The sequence below is a fragment of the Dicentrarchus labrax genome, unplaced genomic scaffold (assembly GCF_905237075.1).
Source record: "Dicentrarchus labrax unplaced genomic scaffold, dlabrax2021, whole genome shotgun sequence".
In the NCBI taxonomy this organism is placed as follows: Eukaryota; Metazoa; Chordata; class Actinopteri; family Moronidae; genus Dicentrarchus; species Dicentrarchus labrax.
In genome coordinates, this window is record NW_026136718.1 from 23,041,808 (window position 1) to 23,060,306 (window position 18,499).

At 39.9% G+C, this 18,499-nt stretch overlaps 1 protein-coding gene across 2 annotated transcripts in view; it reads right to left on the bottom strand.

Moving 5' to 3' along the window:
* Positions 1 to 18,499, bottom strand: part of kita (KIT proto-oncogene, receptor tyrosine kinase a) — a 22,094-nt gene continuing 3,595 nt past the window's right edge. The window contains exons 2-21 of one of the 2 annotated variants that reach the window (XM_051376829.1): positions 18,198 to 18,452; positions 16,251 to 16,535; positions 16,007 to 16,146; positions 15,071 to 15,263; positions 14,254 to 14,440; positions 13,364 to 13,479; positions 12,983 to 13,097; positions 11,223 to 11,407; positions 9,660 to 9,766; positions 9,402 to 9,528; positions 8,691 to 8,795; positions 8,253 to 8,363; positions 7,930 to 8,071; positions 7,670 to 7,764; positions 7,431 to 7,561; positions 6,978 to 7,100; positions 5,889 to 6,000; positions 5,700 to 5,799; positions 5,283 to 5,388; positions 1 to 2,616 (exon numbers count right to left, since the gene is read on the bottom strand). In XM_051376829.1, coding sequence (XP_051232789.1) covers positions 2,434 to 2,616; positions 5,283 to 5,388; positions 5,700 to 5,799; positions 5,889 to 6,000; positions 6,978 to 7,100; positions 7,431 to 7,561; positions 7,670 to 7,764; positions 7,930 to 8,071; positions 8,253 to 8,363; positions 8,691 to 8,795; positions 9,402 to 9,528; positions 9,660 to 9,766; positions 11,223 to 11,407; positions 12,983 to 13,097; positions 13,364 to 13,479; positions 14,254 to 14,440; positions 15,071 to 15,263; positions 16,007 to 16,146; positions 16,251 to 16,535; positions 18,198 to 18,452 — 2,918 coding nt within the window. In that variant the 3' untranslated portion in view covers positions 1 to 2,433. The remainder of the gene's footprint in view (positions 2,617 to 5,282; positions 5,389 to 5,699; positions 5,800 to 5,888; positions 6,001 to 6,977; positions 7,101 to 7,430; positions 7,562 to 7,669; positions 7,765 to 7,929; positions 8,072 to 8,252; positions 8,364 to 8,690; positions 8,796 to 9,401; positions 9,529 to 9,659; positions 9,767 to 11,222; positions 11,408 to 12,982; positions 13,098 to 13,363; positions 13,480 to 14,253; positions 14,441 to 15,070; positions 15,264 to 16,006; positions 16,147 to 16,250; positions 16,536 to 18,197; positions 18,453 to 18,499) is intronic. The other variant, XM_051376831.1, reaches the window with a different exon arrangement.

The following is an 18,499-nucleotide window of genomic DNA, read 5'->3' on the forward strand; positions in this document are numbered from 1 at the left end:
TTTCATTGGGAATTCAATATACACAAATTTATTTACATTGACACATGTATTAGCAACACATCAAATTTACACAGTAACACTAAAGCCTCGGATTTAATAAATATTTAGTAAAATGCAGGAAAAACTCTTTGATGTAAGGGAGCAATGAAATTAAAAATAATCTCTATTCTTCTGAAACATCTCCTTCCTGGTTGTAAAATCCAGTAACATAATTTGTATTGATATTGCCATGAATATTGATGATCCTATATGAACATTAGGAGCAGTTCAGCCTGTTTTGCTGAGGCAGTTACCAAATGAACTGGCATATCTGGTAGAAATTATGAATTAGCCAAAATTAAAACATTAGTTTTTTCGTTTAAGTTACCATGGTGACAGAGCAGAAGCAGCTTTTCCTGTCGAATCTAGAAATCTGTGCGCACGTAAGAAAATACAGCATAATAAAATTCTGCATCAATGTACCACATCTTCATTAAGATAAATATCTTCAAAAGCATAAACATTACTTTACAATATATGCACATTTATATTTACAAAAAGACAGAGCAGTAAGACTGTGGGGTTTTAGTAGCCTAAACGACTTGATGAATCTTTAGTAGTGGCACCTCTTGACAGTAATTCTTTTAATTCTGCAATCATACACACATGCACACAAAGACAAGCAGACGTGCATGCGCGCACAAACACACAATACACACACACACACACACACACACACACACACACACACACACACACACACAAACAGGACACTTTCCTGGTGCTTTTCACAACAACATCCACCAGTGGGAAGAGGGGAATCATAATGGTCTGGACTGATACAGACTACTGGCTGAGAGGTGCTGAAAGTCCCACTTCTGATGGAGGAAACAGCTGGATACAAAGAAGAGAAGGACTGCTAGGAAATCAGCTACTGGTCTGAGAACAATGAGATGACACACCGAGACTGAGCTCTGTATCCAGTGTCCACATCTGCACAGAGAGCCTTGAAGACCCACCGTTTTCCTCCATTTTGTCACCTCAGGGAATACTGCAGTCCACTTAATGGCATTTCACATGAGCATCACCCTGACTCTATTAATGGTACATACTGTACAATAGAGAACTACAGTGGTATCATGGGCAAAAACACACCAACCGCCTGTCAGCCAAAACAGAAAGATTCCCGTTTCCTGGTCCTTCGTAAAGGGGAAGAAGGTGAAAAGCAGAGAAAACACATCTCGGAAATGGCAGTACCAGTCTCATGCTTGTAAACGAAGATCATACACTGGGTGTGGCAGGAGAGCAATGATATAAACCTGAACAGTTATTTACACCGTTAAAAGAGAACTCTCCAGCAGTTTAGCTGTCAAAAAGTGAAACTATACACTTGCATTACATGCTACTGTAACAACGCTACGACCAACGCTAAGAGTTACAGGTCAAATGTCTTACTCTGACGTTTCCCATCTCACTGTGTAGCAATGACTAATATCATTACCTACAGATATGTACACATATACAGTTAACAAGCACATAAATGAAAAGCTAGCGTACCATGACTATACCATATCTCTGAAGACAACTGTGTGTGTAAAGTAATTGTTGTTTGATCCATGTTAACAGATCCAGTAAAGACAGTTGCTCTCTAGTAGTGACATCCAACAGAAAAAGAACTGAAATGTATCTCCTAATTGACTTGAAGCACTTATGGACTCTAAGCATGACCGACCATGCTGTCTAATAGCTTATATACCAGTGTCTCGATATCTCAATTTAAATTGGCCCCCAAAAAATATCTCCTTCATAAACACAGATCTGAACAGTTTGAAATAATACTGACAATGAAAAAGTAACAAAAAAAGAAACAAAAGCTACATTACGTGGTGTGTGTAATGATGTGAAGTTCAAGTGCCTCGAGTGCTTTTTTTTCCTCCAACAATTGCAACAGCCAACAAACATAAAAATGCTACATAAATATCAGAAAAACAAGAATAACAAAACACAAAATGTAAAAAGAAAAAGAAAATCTCCAATGATAAAAGGAAACAGTGATATATGGAGTGCTAAAAAAACCCAAAAACAATCTTTATGAAATGTGTAGGAAAAATATAACTGAAAAAAATGAAAAATAACACAACAGATAACAGTGTAATAATGAACTTAATGACAGTTTTAGAGTTGATGTCCCTCCACCCTCCCCAGTGACTGCACAGTTCTTTGCTATGAGCAGGGGAGCATTAGTCCAACTGTCCTCCCTGTAGTCAGTAGGCAATAATAGAGATAACAGTTATCAAAGTCATTCATCCTTTGCTGATCCTTCTGGTAATAGATGACAATTACCATTTTGTGACAACAAATGTACCGGGGCGGTGGCCGGGTGTAGTGGTTGGGTGGTTTGTGGCGGAACATAACAGGCACTTTATGAGGAAGCCAGACAGGTTGGGTGGGTCCTTACACCCGTTGGGCTCTGAGGGTTGTCCCCTCCAGGAAGACTTCATGCTGGACCAGTAAGGGCTGGGTTGGAGGGCTGTTACTGTCGGCTGAGTTGAGACAATGAATAGCTGCACTCTGAGAACTGGGCTCCTCCCTGGCTCTGGGTGTCATAGGAAGCTTGGAGCTGAAGTTCAAATAAATCTGAAGATAAGGAAGAAGTGGTAAAGAGAAAGAGGAGGGCATTTTATAATGCTTCAGTGCTGCAATTGTCTGTAAAAATGCCGTATTCATTCTGCACAATGTGTGACTTTGTTTCATTTATGTGTCATCATATCATGAAGATTAACTAAAAGGAATAGTTTGATATTTTGGGAAAAATGCTTAGTCACAGTCTTTTTGAGAGCTAAATTAAGTTGATACCACTGTAATATTTCTCCTTTAATTATAAAGATGGTGGCAGGAGGAGGTAGTTAGCTCAGCATAAATACTGGTAACATAGAGGGAACAACTAGCCTGTCTAAGCCTAAAGCAAAACAAGACAAGAAAGTCTTACCCCATGTTCTTTTAACTAAATGTTAACATCAGCATACTGAAAACGACAATACTAACAAACCTTAATATATGAAAGATTTGGAACATTATAAGGATTGAATAGAGTATCTGGTAAGAATGAGTGGATAAAAGTTGAAAAGATTTTAAATATTTTGAAAAGTGGGAAAGGGATGAAGGCTGTAAAATACAGTGTAAGCTGGACCGTAACTGCATTGCTTCACCAGTATAAGGGCTGGGAGCTAAATTGAATTACTGGCTTTAATTTGGAGAAGCAACCAAAGGGGTATGACTAGTTGAGAAAGTGGGGCAGAGTCTAATTATTACAAATGGGACTGAAAAGTTGCGTGAATCTCATAATTCATGAACAAACATTATTAAGTTTGAATTAAGTTTCTTTAGTAGTAGAAGCTTGAAAAAATGAAATTGTCTAAGACCTGTGTGTGTGTGTGTGTGTGTGTGTGTGTGTGTGTGTGTGTGTGTGTGTGTGTGTGTGTGTGTGTGTGTGTGTATATATGCCTGTCAAACTTCACCAATTAGCCTATCTGTAAACCGAATCACCGTGACTGGAAGTTGATTTGAATGGCAGAGATATATGTAATCTGCAAATTTGTTTATTTCTGTTGTCATTTTTAGCCTTAACTGTAACGTTTAAAGTTGTATAGTTAAACATTGTGTGATCCAACCTGTCTGACACGTCTGCTCTCATTATGTTATGTTCTTTGCTTTGTCTTTGATAAACCAAATCTATCCAACAGTGACATCTCATCACTAGTCGGACAAATTTTAGGCAAGCTCAAGCTATAATTTTCTTAAGTTCTTAGTTCTCCAACTTAATATTAGTGAAAGTGTTATTATTATTGAGATAGAAAAACATAAAACATGCATTTTTGATTAATAAGATGTATAAATGCCATTAAACTGCATGTATGTGAAGCATGCTATTGTAAACAAACATAATGACTGGTTCTAAAATCAATATGCTCTGTGTTTCTCAAACTGTAATCAGTGGCTGCCATGGTAATGGTAACTGGTGTTTTACTCCTGGTTTAAAATGTTTGTTGAAGTTTAATATTTTGAAACGTTTTAATGGAAATTCAAAGTTGAACAATATGCAGAATATATGAAAGCCGTGAAACATTTCAATGTTTGAATGGAGTTTTGAGCTGAAATTAAGAATAAGTAGTATTTTAGAAAAATATCCCAAATGTTGAATATTTCTTGAAGTATCAAAGGTATGAATGAGAATGGCAAAAATGTCCTTATTAAGCTGAATATTTTGATGTTCAAATGAAGTTTCTACATCTGGAAGGAGTTACGCTGCAAAAAACATGGTGGAATAGAAAAAGAAGAACATATGTTGTGAATGTTTGCAGCATTCCCACCAATAATTTCTCCACCAGTAGTAGTTAGTTTTTAGAGAGGATGTGCCCAATATTTTGTTTGTGGTGCTAAACCACAGTCATACCTAGGATGAATACCCAAAGGTATAAAGATTTCCAGGACAAAGTTGACTATTCTCAGTTTCAACAATTGATGTTTTCAAGTTTACTCTAACATGTTCTGTCTTGTTTGTTTAATCTGTACAAAAACCAAAGAGAAATATGACTATAAGTCTAGAAACAGTCTAGTAAATAATCTCCTATAAAACCACAATGTTTCATCTGTTCACTTAGATTTTTTGTTTTATGCTTTATGCTAAGCTAACAGTCTCTTGGCTGAAGCTTCAAGTTTACGGACAAACATGAAAGAGGAAATAAAATCTTATCATCAAACATTCAGTAAGACAGTGAGTAAGTGACCCTATATTTCTCAAAATCTCTCCTATCCCTTTGAAGCCCACTGTCAGAGGACATTCCTGGAACAATAGAGGCCCTTGTATGTAGCACGAGTATATCAGACGAGCTGCTCATGCTGTGAGAGGCCCCGGACCTTTGGCTGAATTATGTGTGAACACTCTGGAGGTGACTTTTAAAATAGTTTTCTCATGAGAAGTGATGCAGCAGTCTTACACTTACACATCTAGTGTGTTAGCTGGGGAATTTTACATGAGAAAGTAATAAAAAGACAATAAAACAGACAGAAATGAGCCTGGTGTTCATTAGTCTTGGTTTAGCAGTTAGCATTAGCATTCATTTTATGACTTTGTATGTGGAGGTTCAAAAATTGTGAACCATACCATATTAGCTTTTACCCCTTCAGGACCCTTGAGTTGCTTCTATTTCACTACCTCATATCCCAACTGAGCAGTCTGTGAACCCCTCTTTTTTTTTTACAAGGAATTGAATTTTGAAAACAAAATAAGCAGCGAAACCTACATGCTTAGTGGCATCAGACAGCTGTTGTTCAATTCTTTCCACGACCTTCCTGAAGGGGGGTCTGTTGAAGGGGTCTGGATCCCAGCAGGACCTCATAATCTGATACCTGCACAGCAACATATGCACACACAAACACTTTTATTTGTCTACAGTTATTACATCCCCTTGACATTTTTGTGTGTATATTATTTCCTCAGTTGCACCTAAATGTTTTACCATGTCAGTTTTAGTAGCTTGTGAAAAGCCAAATGCAACAGGATGAGAGCGGGCAGCTATTCAAATTCCCCACATTGCATTCTTTATAGTCTCACCACCTCCAACTATCCAGTCACACAATCTCTCCTGTGATTTTATGCACACTCATATTTCACTTCAACACCTTTTACACACTCATATTTAATTTCAACAACAACTCACATTTCACTGGGTGCAAACTCTGGAGCATCCATTCTGTATCCTTCTTTAATTAGTTTGTAGAACTTGGCGTCCACAGGCATACCAGGATAAGGACTGTTTCCTACATTCAGTAGAAAGATTCAGTTACATTATGCACCTCTGAATACACACAAATAGCCAGGCAAACACAATGTATGGATATGGGCATACCTAGTGAGAAGATTTCCCAAAGCAAAATGCCATAGGACCACACGTCACTCTCAAACGTGTACACACACTCAAAGATACTTTCTGGAGACATCCATTTCACTGGCAGACGAGCCTGAAAGAAAAGCACTCAGTGAGTAGATGGAAAGTTGGACTAATTCAAAATTTGAAACTTTTCCCTAGTTTTTTTTTTCACTGTGGTTGGGGTCAAACAAACTGCTAAATGAACAGACTGTACAAAATGTCAGGTATGCACAAATATTTTTGCCTGAGGATCTATAAACACAGAGGACTGAGCTCATCTGCAACGCCCATACCTGACAAAAACACACATCCCAGGCATTTTACAGGATTACTGTCTTTCACACATGTCAAAAGGTTTCTAACTTGTCATTTAGAAATACTACTTGCCTGTCACAAAAAAAAATGGTAGATTTAATGTGTATTAAAAACAAACAGATTAGATAGCCCTGTACAACTAATGCCACTACAGGAAGGGAGAAAAAACTAATAAAATTAAAAGAGAACACATAGCTTGTGTTGTAAGAAGAGTTCTTTTGGCAAATGTACAAAACACATTCGTTTCAAGGTAAGCTGTACTGTACACAACTCTGGAGAGACAACATAAGACCTATTCATACATAGGAAAAATAGTGCATGAGCATTAGATGCCCACAAGGTGATTTTTGGTTGTACATAGTGTGAAATCATCTACACCCCATGATTGGGTTCCACCAGTTTTCCAAGTCATTTAGTAATGTGTTAATCTGCTGCTAAGAAATATCTGTCTAAACAGGAAGTCACTATAGCCTCCCAAGCTGTAAAATAACTGCCACAACAGTGTAAGGAGTCCAAAAGATATATTCAACTTAAGTGCAGATTCTTTGTAAAAATAGTTTGATCTGTTCTTTTTTTCTTTATTTCTTTATCTAAAGTGTGTGTCTGCCTATGCTAACCTAGCTGTCATGTGTTTGTACTTGGTGCGGCATATTGTGTTTATTTTACCGTTTACTGTTTTACTAATTGATTCAGACACTTCCAAACCTGAGACTGATTCAAGACAAGAATGGCACATCTTTGGTGCACACTTACGTTGCCTTTGACTACGTAGTTGGAGTCCGTGGTGATGTCTCGGGCCAGGCCGAAATCACAGATCTTTGCTACTCTTCCTTGAGTCAGTAGGATATTTCTGGCAGCCAGGTCTCTGTGGATACACTGACAAACAAATGCCCCACTACCTTTAATATCTAATGATACATACACCAATCAATAATATAACATTAGTCATGAATTAAGTGCTTTTTCTAACACAGAATTTCCACACTTGAATCTGTAACACACAACCACTGACACTGATACATGAGCTTACAGGCCACAGTATCTTGCCCCCACAACTAATAAATGTTTCAACAGCATGCTCCAACATACGTTTTAGATCTGTTTACTAGCTGTAGAAACAAGATCCATGCTCTGCATTTGTCATGTGGGAAAATTCACATCAGGGTTTTATCAAAAAATCTAATGTTATTGTTATTTGATGCTCACATTTTTGGAGGCTAAGAACTCCATGCCTTTGGCCACTTGGTAAGAGAAACTGAGAAGGTCTTCGGTGTCTAGAGACAGACCATCCTCATCAAACATCTCACTTTCTGCATCTGCCTCAACGTAGGAGCCACCTGAGAGGACAAACAAGGTTATTTTTCTGCAATGGTATAAGCCTTACTTCAACTGCACTTCTGTGTATTTTAAGGCTGAAAATTTTGATGAATGGCTGGCTTTCTTGCCTTTGCGTAGTGAGCGCCTCTTCTCAGATGATGAGCCGAACGGCAAGTTGCCAGCAGCAGAAGGCCTCATGGTCATGTAGCCGTTCAAGCTGTCACTGTGAAGAGGAAAGGAGCAGTCTGGTCTCAGCTGAGCACAGCCACACATAGGCACAATGCTGTCCAAATACCCTCCTCCTACGCACGTTCTGGATAGTAAATACTACTCTGTTTTCTCTTCCACACACAATAAACTACTTTTTAAACACAAAAAAGAACCTGACCCAGCTGCGTCTCTTTGCGGCATGACGTTGCGGTAGTAACAGTCTTCCTCGAGCTTAAAGCAGATGAAGGATTCCCTTTTTCTGCGTAGAAAGTTAAGGAGGTCTCCAAAGCAGCAGTACTCTGTGATCACCAGTGTGGGGCCTGAAGACAAAGAAACACGCCACATGATAATGATCTTACCAAAAACATGACTCATAGCTTTTGTAAAAAGTAATTTGGTGAAATAAAGCACTACAGTGTTAACAAATTCTAACAATCTCTGATGTTTATAGTTTCATGCCACAGTCTTAAATGATAATTTTAGCCAACATGGCTGCCACACCTCCAACAGTGCAGGCTCCCAGCAGGTTGACAATATTCATGTGGTTTCCCAAGTAACTGAGGACTTTCAGCTCCGACATCAGTGCCTCTTTCTCTGTGGAGTGAGCGCTCGCTGTGAGAAAAAAAAATTGGACATAATCAGTATGTGCAGAAGGATTAGGAGTAAATTGAGCTCAGGTTGAACTATGATTACATATCATGATCTGGTATTTGCATGATTAAAAAAAATCATTTTGCTAGAGGCTAATTAAAGTAAGAAGGTGCCTCATACATATGATGACTTGGCAGCAGTGCACAAAGCACTAAATATAAATATCTACATAATAGCTGCCTGAACACCTGCAGGAAAATTATTTATAACTTCTTTAATATGCACAGCTTATATGCTAAAATGCATAGTCAAAATAGCTCCATTTGCATGTGTGTTGGCAGTGCTTACTTTTGAGCATTTTCACAGCCACAGTCATGACTGAATCTGCTTTGGAGAGTCCATATGCAGTGGCTTCCACCACTTTTCCAAATGCACCAGACCCCAGCGTCTTCCCTGAAGACAAGAAGACAGACGCAAAACTGTTATTCCCCATCCTGCTTCCCTCCCACAAGCTGGCCCTGTGCCTAGGACAACACCAGTTTTAGCCCCCGGGCTGTGTACGTAGGCACCAGGACACGCAGGATCCTGTTTGAGGAGGTTTGTTAAAAACAACACCCAGAATATGTCAACAATATTATGTTTGCAGTGAGGGAGTGAGGTTTCATCATTGGTGACCTGTGGAACTGGTTGGTCTGTAATGACCACAGACAAAACCTTAATGCTGTGTCCATATACACAGAAAACAGAGTGTCTGTCAATCAGCATGAAGTAGCCTGAGGGTGGCAGTGGTGATGTCATGCAGACTGCACTGTTAGGCTTTATTACTGACACAAACCCCCATGTATCTCCCCATCACTCTTTACAAATGAGACATGAAAACCAGGACGTACATTTCAGTGCTGTTGTGTGTCAGAAATGACGTAATAATTATAATAATAATAATAATAATAATAATAATTATTGTTATTATTATTATTATTATTATTATTATGAGATTATGGAGGCCTAGATACAGCACACACTGCAGATCATTTTGAAAAAGGAGTGCAGGGCACTCACCAAAACGCAAGTTGTTCCGAGGAAACTCCCATTGGTGATCATATGGTAGCTGGGTGGGGTCAATATAAACATAGTTGTTTCCATGGATCCCCTCAATAACTTTCCACTGGATCTGGTATTTAGGTTTCTGGCATGAATGCAAACAAAAAACAGTGAAACATAAATTACAAATCAAATCATAGGGTTTCAACATGCTCTACTTTTATTGACTTGAAGTCTGACAGAAGAGGGTGTGCCATGCAGAAAAAGTCTTGTTACCTGCATGTACTTGTAGAAGAGCATGATAAGGACTAGACAGAGGATGCCTGCTGCTGACACAGAGCCAATCAGCAGAGGGGTGAACAGATCATGGGGAACAGTTCTCTCTGCAGGGAGACAGAGATGATGTTAGACACAACAGCAGTAACAACAGAGTCAATCAGTGACTTGTTGAAAGGTTTGCCATGTTTACACTCTAAATGACATTGCAAAGGGGCATTAAGGTAAGCCAGAGAGAGCTAAGTCACACTGAAGCTCACTTTGGTCAAATCACAGCAAGCTAATCCAATTATATATGTATACTGTAGGGGCTTTTTATGTGTTTGTAAATTCTGCCTGTAATTTTGTTTAACTGCTTAAAGTCCCTTTTGATTATGCAGTATTTTACTTCACTGCTGTTGCTTTTACAGCTGTGCCGGTGAGTAATTATATGTAATCAGGTTTCTGTTCCTTTGTGTCTGGCTGTTTGTGATGCCTTATTGTTTTGCTCCTCTGTACAGTGGGGTGTAATAAGCTCTTTAAAGATAAGAAGCTTTCTCTCCACTTCAAATCTGAGAATGCAGAGTCTGCAGGAACTAATCCCCTGTAAACCTGTCAGTGGTTTCTAAAGCTCTGTGTATTCTCTGCTGCAGCTCACTGACACCTCCAAGCCTCCCACAGCCCCAGAACGCCCAGCACCGCCAGGACTCCTACTGCGCTCCACACTCTCAGCGCCTCCGCCTGGTCTGCTGTTATTCTGTGAAGCACAAAAATCCTGGGCACACGCTCCCAAAGTCCTGTCCTGCCTGGCCACAAACACTCTCCTCCCTCATAATGCTCGCCCACATACCCGCTGTAGCCACATTAGCCCCCTGTGTCCTGCATAAACCCGGGTCTTCAGGCTCAGGCAGGGACAACTTTGCTGTGCTTTCAGTTCCTGCACCCACACTCCTTTGAGGACATTGTACAGCAGATGGGGAAGCCGTTATAACACGGCGGATTTGGAGTCATAAAGTAAACAATGGACTAAAGCTAATTCCTATCTGTAAGTGACAACATCTTATCGCGGCCAATCATGTCTGAGGTTTCTCTCCTTGCTAATGTTTACCTAACAGATTACAGACGACCAAACTAATTGTAAGACCACATTTGTGGGTTAATCCTCATCCAAAACATGCTTGTAGTAAATATTTAGAGGTGAGGATTAAATCGCATGTGGGGTTTACATTGGGGCAGAGCATCTAGGATAACTTTGTTGTTTTAGTCCACAGACCAGGGAGGCAAAGAACTTGTACTATCACTGAGATTGCTCTATTAAGTTTAGATGAAACTAACATCTGGTGGACAAAGATTTGCAATCTGAAAAGGGGAGATTTTAATGGCTGCATGTAATCTGTAGTACTGTTGACTCTAATTCTAATCTCAAGGTGAGGACATTCAGAGGATAACATCAATTCAGCAACAAAAAATGAGACTGACAGGCGCCCCCTTCAATATCACGTGGCCCCTATTTAACTGTGTGTGGACTTTGGCTGACAAACTACTTTATTTACGTGAGCATACATATATGAGATATCAACTCACCACTGATAGAGAAGAGTGTGTAGGCCTGCTCTCCCTCCACCGTAGCCACACATTCCAGAGTACTGAATCGTCCCCTGCTGATGTTTACCCGACTCTCCACCTCCGTCTTCCCAAACATGGGGCTGAACAGTGTGACGGTGATGACATTGTGCTCCTCCTGGGTGGCATTCACTTGTTGGGAGCACCTGAAGGCAGAAGATTATACATTGTTGACAAAGACCTGACACATCACTGAGCTATTCACCGATTGTCCCTTTTCAGGACACTCAGGTATCTCTCCCCTAAGTTTCTGCAGGGCACACATTAATTTTCTGAGTCTTAAAACTTGTGTGAATAACAAGACTTAACACAATATACAAAAACACAGCGTATGTCCTCATATTTCAGTACATTGCTAGCAGTTAGTTTCACCTTATGTGCTCATGAGATAAAGGTGAAATGCATAACAATAGCCCAGGGCTCAATATTTCCCACTGCACTGCACCATAAAAAGCAACTATTATCTAGCTGCCCTCTGGTCATTGGATCACTCAGGTCACATTGCTGTCTGTTTGTACATACATTTGCGTGCCTGTAGGTAATGAGTATTAAGTGGATTTAATTATAATTAAAGTTTGGATAATCACTTATGATGCATTGCCTGTACTGCTTGGGATTGGTGTTGCTATGCCAACCAGGTGGCCCTCCTTCGACACACTTTATGTTTGACACGAGATGAGGCGCGTCCAGTTGTATCCAATCCAGGGCCCCTACCAATCACAAGTTAATTCTTTCCAATCCCCTGTCACATGGGGGTCATCTTATCACTGTCAACCAATCACAAGTCAGCCCCTCCAAATCCCACAATCCCTCATTCCACCGTCATCTTCACTCTGTCCAATGTGTCTTTAGTGTGACCTTTAGGACCCCCGAGATGCACCGAGATGAAAAAGTTTCAAACTACAAATAAAGTACAGATCTGATACGGTGCGTGAATATCTTGCAATAAATAGGTGGTGCTTTGTGTAAACATAGAAAAAAATAAGAGAGAGGTTCCCCATAGTAATGCAGTTTCCACAACCTATATGAATCATCTTCATCAATGTAGTATGACTAAAAAAACACCTTGTATCTACACACAGACATGCATGCCACATTGCCACTGCAAAAGCCACAGTATTTGTCAGCAAACAAAGATATAATAACTGGATTGGTTTAGAACATTTTGTTTGTTAGATAACACGTGATAGAGCTGCTTCTGATTTTGTTTTGGCAGTTTTTCTCTTGTTTAGTCAGTTTGTAAGACTGATGACTACTCTGTCTAATATAATTTTCCAATCCCTGTAATTACTTTAGGCTGCAGTTCTAAAGTTCAGTGTACTTATTACACAATGCCAGCATATACTGTCTGTGCTCATTATTTTTTCTGTTAAATTAAAGTATGAATTAGGGAAAACTTTTAGCAATTAATATGAATAAATGTCATATCTTTTCTCTAAACTTGGCTTTAAACCTTGCATTTCTCTGTGATATTAAATATTCATTAGTCAATAAGCAAACATTAAATTACATATTTTTTTATTAAGTTAACACTCAAACATTCATGAGGACTGTGAAGGTGTGGTTTGATTGGCCAGATTTGAATGACAATGGCCTGGCAGCATAAGCAACTAACCCCACAACTGTCATTACTAAGTTCTGGCTAGTGCAAAGACGTATGTCATCACATTTCCCAGCTTGGCCGCACCCACTGCAAACCAGTGAGACATTAAACATCTCACCTAGCATAGGGCTGCTCACAGTAGTACCAGGTGATCCGAGGGGCAGGGAACCCCTCCGCCACACAGCGGACCTGTCCATCCACTGGGCCCTCATGAGATACAATCTCAGGTTTACCTAACAAACACAAGTTAATGTCATAATAGGTCAGATAAGAGATAAATGACAAGCAGGATAGTTTTTTCTCCAGTTGTGTTGAACTTTTGTGTGGTATGAATGAGTGAGGTGAGGTAGAGAGCAAGACCTCATTTCAAGCAGAGAAAAGGTCAATGAAAACTATTCCCATATGTCAGCTACTGAAGAGTAATGCAGTGTGGAGTAATGCAATCTATTATGTGGCTTGAGGGAACAAAAAACCTTTTAAAAAATCTGATACAACTTACTGATCACAAAGATGGTGAATGTGTGGTTTACTGATGCATCACCATTGGAGGCCTGAAAGGTGTAAACTCCACTCTCTGACATTTTCAACCGCACCAGCCTCAGCTCACTGCTGTACCTAAACATAAAGAAATGAGATCTTCAGCATGAATGCATCTATCAACTTTTAAGAAACATCAGTAAAATGTTGTCTTCTTAAACAATGTTTTTATGCTCTAATTGTGCATTAACATAAAACAGCAGACATTGTGAATGCTGCCAGAGAAAGAACTTGAAATACCTGAATATTTTTTTTGCATTTTAGATTCTAACCAGTCTTGTTTTGTCTTGTTTGGCGCTTTAATGCACATCTGTTCATTGAACGCATATGCAAAGCATTTCCAATTATTCTCAAGGCTAAATCAAAGCTCTATTTTCCCACAGTTGATATGGATTTATTGATTTTTAACATAGTGAAGAGGGGTTTAACCATTATGTTATCATTTGCTAAAGGGAGTCATGTTTAAAGGTGAAGTCCTTTTCTTCCCATATTAAAAGAAATGTAACACGTGAACACCGTATGTGTGAGATAAAATGACTTATGCTTGCAGCCTTGGATAATATTAAGTAATATTTCTATCTGAAGCACAAAGGTAAGTTATTGCAGATGTTTCATGGTTTCCTGTGAAAGCCATGTATATTCTGACAGTTCCCTTTCCACTAGAAACCCCAGGGTGTTTTTAGAATTTCAGCTGTATTTCTCAAGGCACTGTGACAAGTGCAGCTGTTACATCAGCACCCCCTCTGACCTGTTGCCAGACCAAAGGTGTTAAATTCCACCGGACGAGGTTAATGAACATTTCCATCTATGTGGTAAAACTGGGGAACTTAAACCAAGTGTGTGTTATCTCACCTGTATTCATGGTTGTGTGTGGTGATGACGTGGTCGGTTGTGTTCCTCAGCTCCTGTCCCATGAAGCTCCAGGAGAAGGTGTGCGGCTTTGGATAAGCCACCATGTCAACATTTAGGGGCAAACTCTCGCCTGAACGGACCTGGATGGTTTTGCTGTTTGCACGTGTTAAGTTGATGAATCCTTTTTCTGAAAAAAAAAGGAAGTGCAATATTATTACAGGATTTGCAGAAGTAAAATTAAGTCTATATTTACTGGAGTCTAAATGTGATATGGGTCCAGACACTTACAGGCAAGTCACAGAGTAACCCAACACATGCATATGAAGACTTCACAGTCCAAAGCAATGTGGCAATACAACACAGTACAACACATTCTGAATCTCACTCCACATAAGTGCATTTAAAGCAGAAGTTTCCCATTTTGGGAAATATACTAATTCTAATTCTAGTGGTGAGTAATATGAGCATGAACATGTGAGAGCTAGCTGTTCACCTGCTTCTAATCGTTATGCTGAGCTAAGCAGACTGAAAGCTTCATATTTACCATGCAGAAATGAGAGTGGTATCAATCTTCTCATCTAACTCTTGGCAAGAAAGTGAATAAGCATATTTTATAAAATGTCCAACTATTCCTTTGATATTCAGTTTTTATGAAAATTGGGAGACTGCTGTCAAAGATTCTGTGAGGAGAGAAATTCAACACAGTTGATTGACAGGTCACACTCCTCATTGGCCAGTTCAATTTCCACATATTTCTTTTTTTTTTTTTTTTTACGACTTAGTAAGTTACAAACTGCAAATCCCTTTGAGTACTCACCATAAACATCGAGCAACACTGATTGCGAGGTGACCCCTTTTTCATTCTTAGCTTCACATTGGTACCTCCCAGCATCTTGAGGTTTGACCGGCGCGATGTGCAACGTGGCGCTTCGCGCGTGGGTGAAGTGCTCCGTCAGGATACGCGATGCACTGTCAACCTTTGCTTGTTGCTGTGGATACCAGACGGCACCCTGTCAACGCCCAGAGATCTCTAGAGATTAACCCCGTCTGCATGTCTATCCTTGCCAAGCACACAATTACTCTCACAGACACACAACTGCCTGCATGCGAGTGCACACACATTCGCTCACATACGTATGCATACGGTGGTCCACACAGCCAAGATCCTGAGGCTTAGAACGCATGAACTTTGACCCGCTTTCACTCTCATTCATAAGAACAGGCAACCACTAATATCAGATACACAGGAAGAAACTCCAGTGAAAAGAAAACCAATTTTGGAAACTGTTTACTATAAATTTAAAATAATAAAATAAAATATGCAATTTACAATTCTTTGTGGATTAGAATGCCACATTTCTCATGATTGTCACCCAGGTGTGTTTTCTTGTTCTGGACACTTAAAGACCAACAGTTGTGACAGCTTATTTTGGAACAATTTTTCAACAATAATCAATGCAGCTGGCAAGTAGTTTCCATTAGAAGTTATTACATTTCCTAAATGCACATACAAGTTGATCTATAAACATTTCTTAACAATGGATTCAGAAAAAAATACTGGTGTTGGGAATGAAGCCCAAGGATAGCTGATATTTAGTGGTTGACTCTTCCTATCTTTTAAGGCAAATATCTGTTTGAACTAATTAAAGCCCTTTTTAAATCTTTACAAGACAACAATCAATTCTCAATGTGCAGTATTTTTGGAAGAAACTTCCACCAACAGTGCAGCACACAGCAAAGAAAAGGGTCTCACCGAGCCAGGCGGGGTGATCCACTTTAGCTGGATGTCTCCATTGACGTTAGTGGTGTTGCAGGTAAGGGAGAGACTTTCATTCTTGATAAGAATCAATCTTTTCGGTACCTGCATCTCAATCACCGGAGGAGCAACAGGGACTGAAAGGAAATCAAAACAAACGTGACTGAACTTTACATCTGTGTGCATCAGGAAGCTTTTGAAGCCACAATGGACATACACACGTGCATTTACATCACTTTACCTGGTCTTACTGTCAGGTAGTAGTCATGTGATCTGACGTTCTCTTCCCTGAGTCTTCCTGTGCACACATAACAACCTTCGTAGGCCTTTTGTGTGTTGTGGATGATGATGCCTTGCTCCAGGCTTCCAGAAAATTGGAGATCAGAGGCCAGAGCTCTACTGGAACACGTTTCTAGGCGCAGGTTGTCCAGACTTGGATCAGTTGCCAGGCAGGGGATGGAAGCATTGTCTCCCTCACGAGCAAGAATGTTAAGAACCATTGATTTTCTGAAAGGATTGTCAGGATCTGCCAAGAAAAATGTAATCGCACATCAAAGGTGTTGTCAGAGCTGGGAGCGGGGTTGCATGCAGAGTTGTTTAAGCTTTAGTTTGTGGCAGCAATGACTATGCTACACTGTTTAACATACACCATTTTCTTACCACTGTTTTGTTATTTAGACTATGAATTGCTTGCTTCTTCATAACTGACAGTGTTATGGGCCATGTGTTTGGCTGACTGGTCTGCTCCATCACCTGTTAAATAAACACTGTCTTTTGTACTGACACTCTTTTCTTTAGACTTAAATTATTACCCTTTTGATTTTCATGAAATCAAACCTTATTTTTGATTTTTTTCTGCAATAGCCATTCAATTGATTACTTTCTATAGAATAGTTTTCATCTTTCGTGGCAGGGTCTGCCATTCCTGTGCTGGATTCAGATTTCTTTAAAATGCATGGGGAATACTATAAGTTGGTTTAAGTGAAACCTCAAATAATGTCAAAAATGTGATGGAAACATGACATTTATGATTGTTTCATGTATTCAGATGTTATTGTCTGTTGCCATTTTTTGTCTAGTGAAGCAGAAACTTCAGTGGACCTTTCCCTGGTTCCCTGTGGAGCTTTTGTCCTCTAGTAGCACTATGGAGGTGTTTTTCTACTCCCACTTTTCCACCTCATGCAAGCATTACTTTTTTGCAATATTTTTTTTTCAAATTGTCAGCCTTTCTACAAAGGTGTTGTTAGGTGCAAATTTTATATTTGCATAAAACAGGTGGATGGAAACACACTTAACTGATAAAAGCCTCATTGTTTACTGTTCTCTCTCTTTACACGATATTAGAGCTGTATGAAGTTAAATGTAAGAAAGTCCTGCTGCTTCACATAAAACACGGGGTGGCTTTTATTGATAAGCAATCACAAAATAACTCATCAAAATGCATCTATGGATGACAACCACATGGATTTGTTTACAAAGACACAAGTTTGTTTAGCTGCATTGTAAACGGATACACCAGTTACTCTTCTGTTGTATTTCTGACATGCTTGCGTATGAAACTGCACTTGCTGTTACCATGGTAACATGAAACATGAACGTTTTTTAACCACATCTGATTTTTGGCACAAAGACTGACACTGATAACTTGTCTGTAGGGGTGTTATCAGTCTCAATTGTCTAAACAGAGATATCTACCTTGCAGAGGCAGTGAGCTGTAAAAGCTTGAACTGTCCAATCATACTGATCAAATTTAAAGTTTATGTGCATTAAGTTCATCAGCAGACTAAACGTTATGTACAGCTGAGCCTCTCATCTTAGAAGTGGTTAGTGCTTGTTGCCTTGAAGGTAGATGTGTGGATTGTGGATTGTGATCAGCACATGGTATAAGCCTGCAGAGATGGCAGTTGGCCAAGGGGATGTGGAGTCACATAGAGGAGGAAATACAGTAAAACTCAGTCACACAGTCAATAAATAGCCACAGTACTGTACCTGTTCGGGGCAAAGTTACACCCCCCTTTTCTGCAAACACACCCACACACACTGCTCCCTGTCACTACAGCGAGAAACGCCAAAACATTTTCTCGGCTCTACCCTGCAGTCTATTTCCACTCGCTCTAGATTTCAGTTCTCTCCAAACAATCTCAAACACATGTTCATCACCTAAACACTGATAGTTTCATCCATCTACCTTTCACATAGATGTAAATGGATGCTTTCTCCTTGGAGCTCTCTTCCAGGCAGATGTAGCGGCCCATGTGAACAGGCTGAGCCCTGGGGATGTGCAATGTGGACATCCCATCGACCTTTTTCTCCCCCCGCACCTTCAGCCGGTCCTCCCGCTGCCACTGCATCGCCTTCTCACCCTGGCAACGCAGTTCGAACGGCGTGTTGAGTGAGACAACAATGTGGGGGCCAGTGGGGGTGATAGCTGGCTTGGTGTTGCCTATAATGGGATATAAGAGAGAGAGAAACTGCATCTCAATACATGCC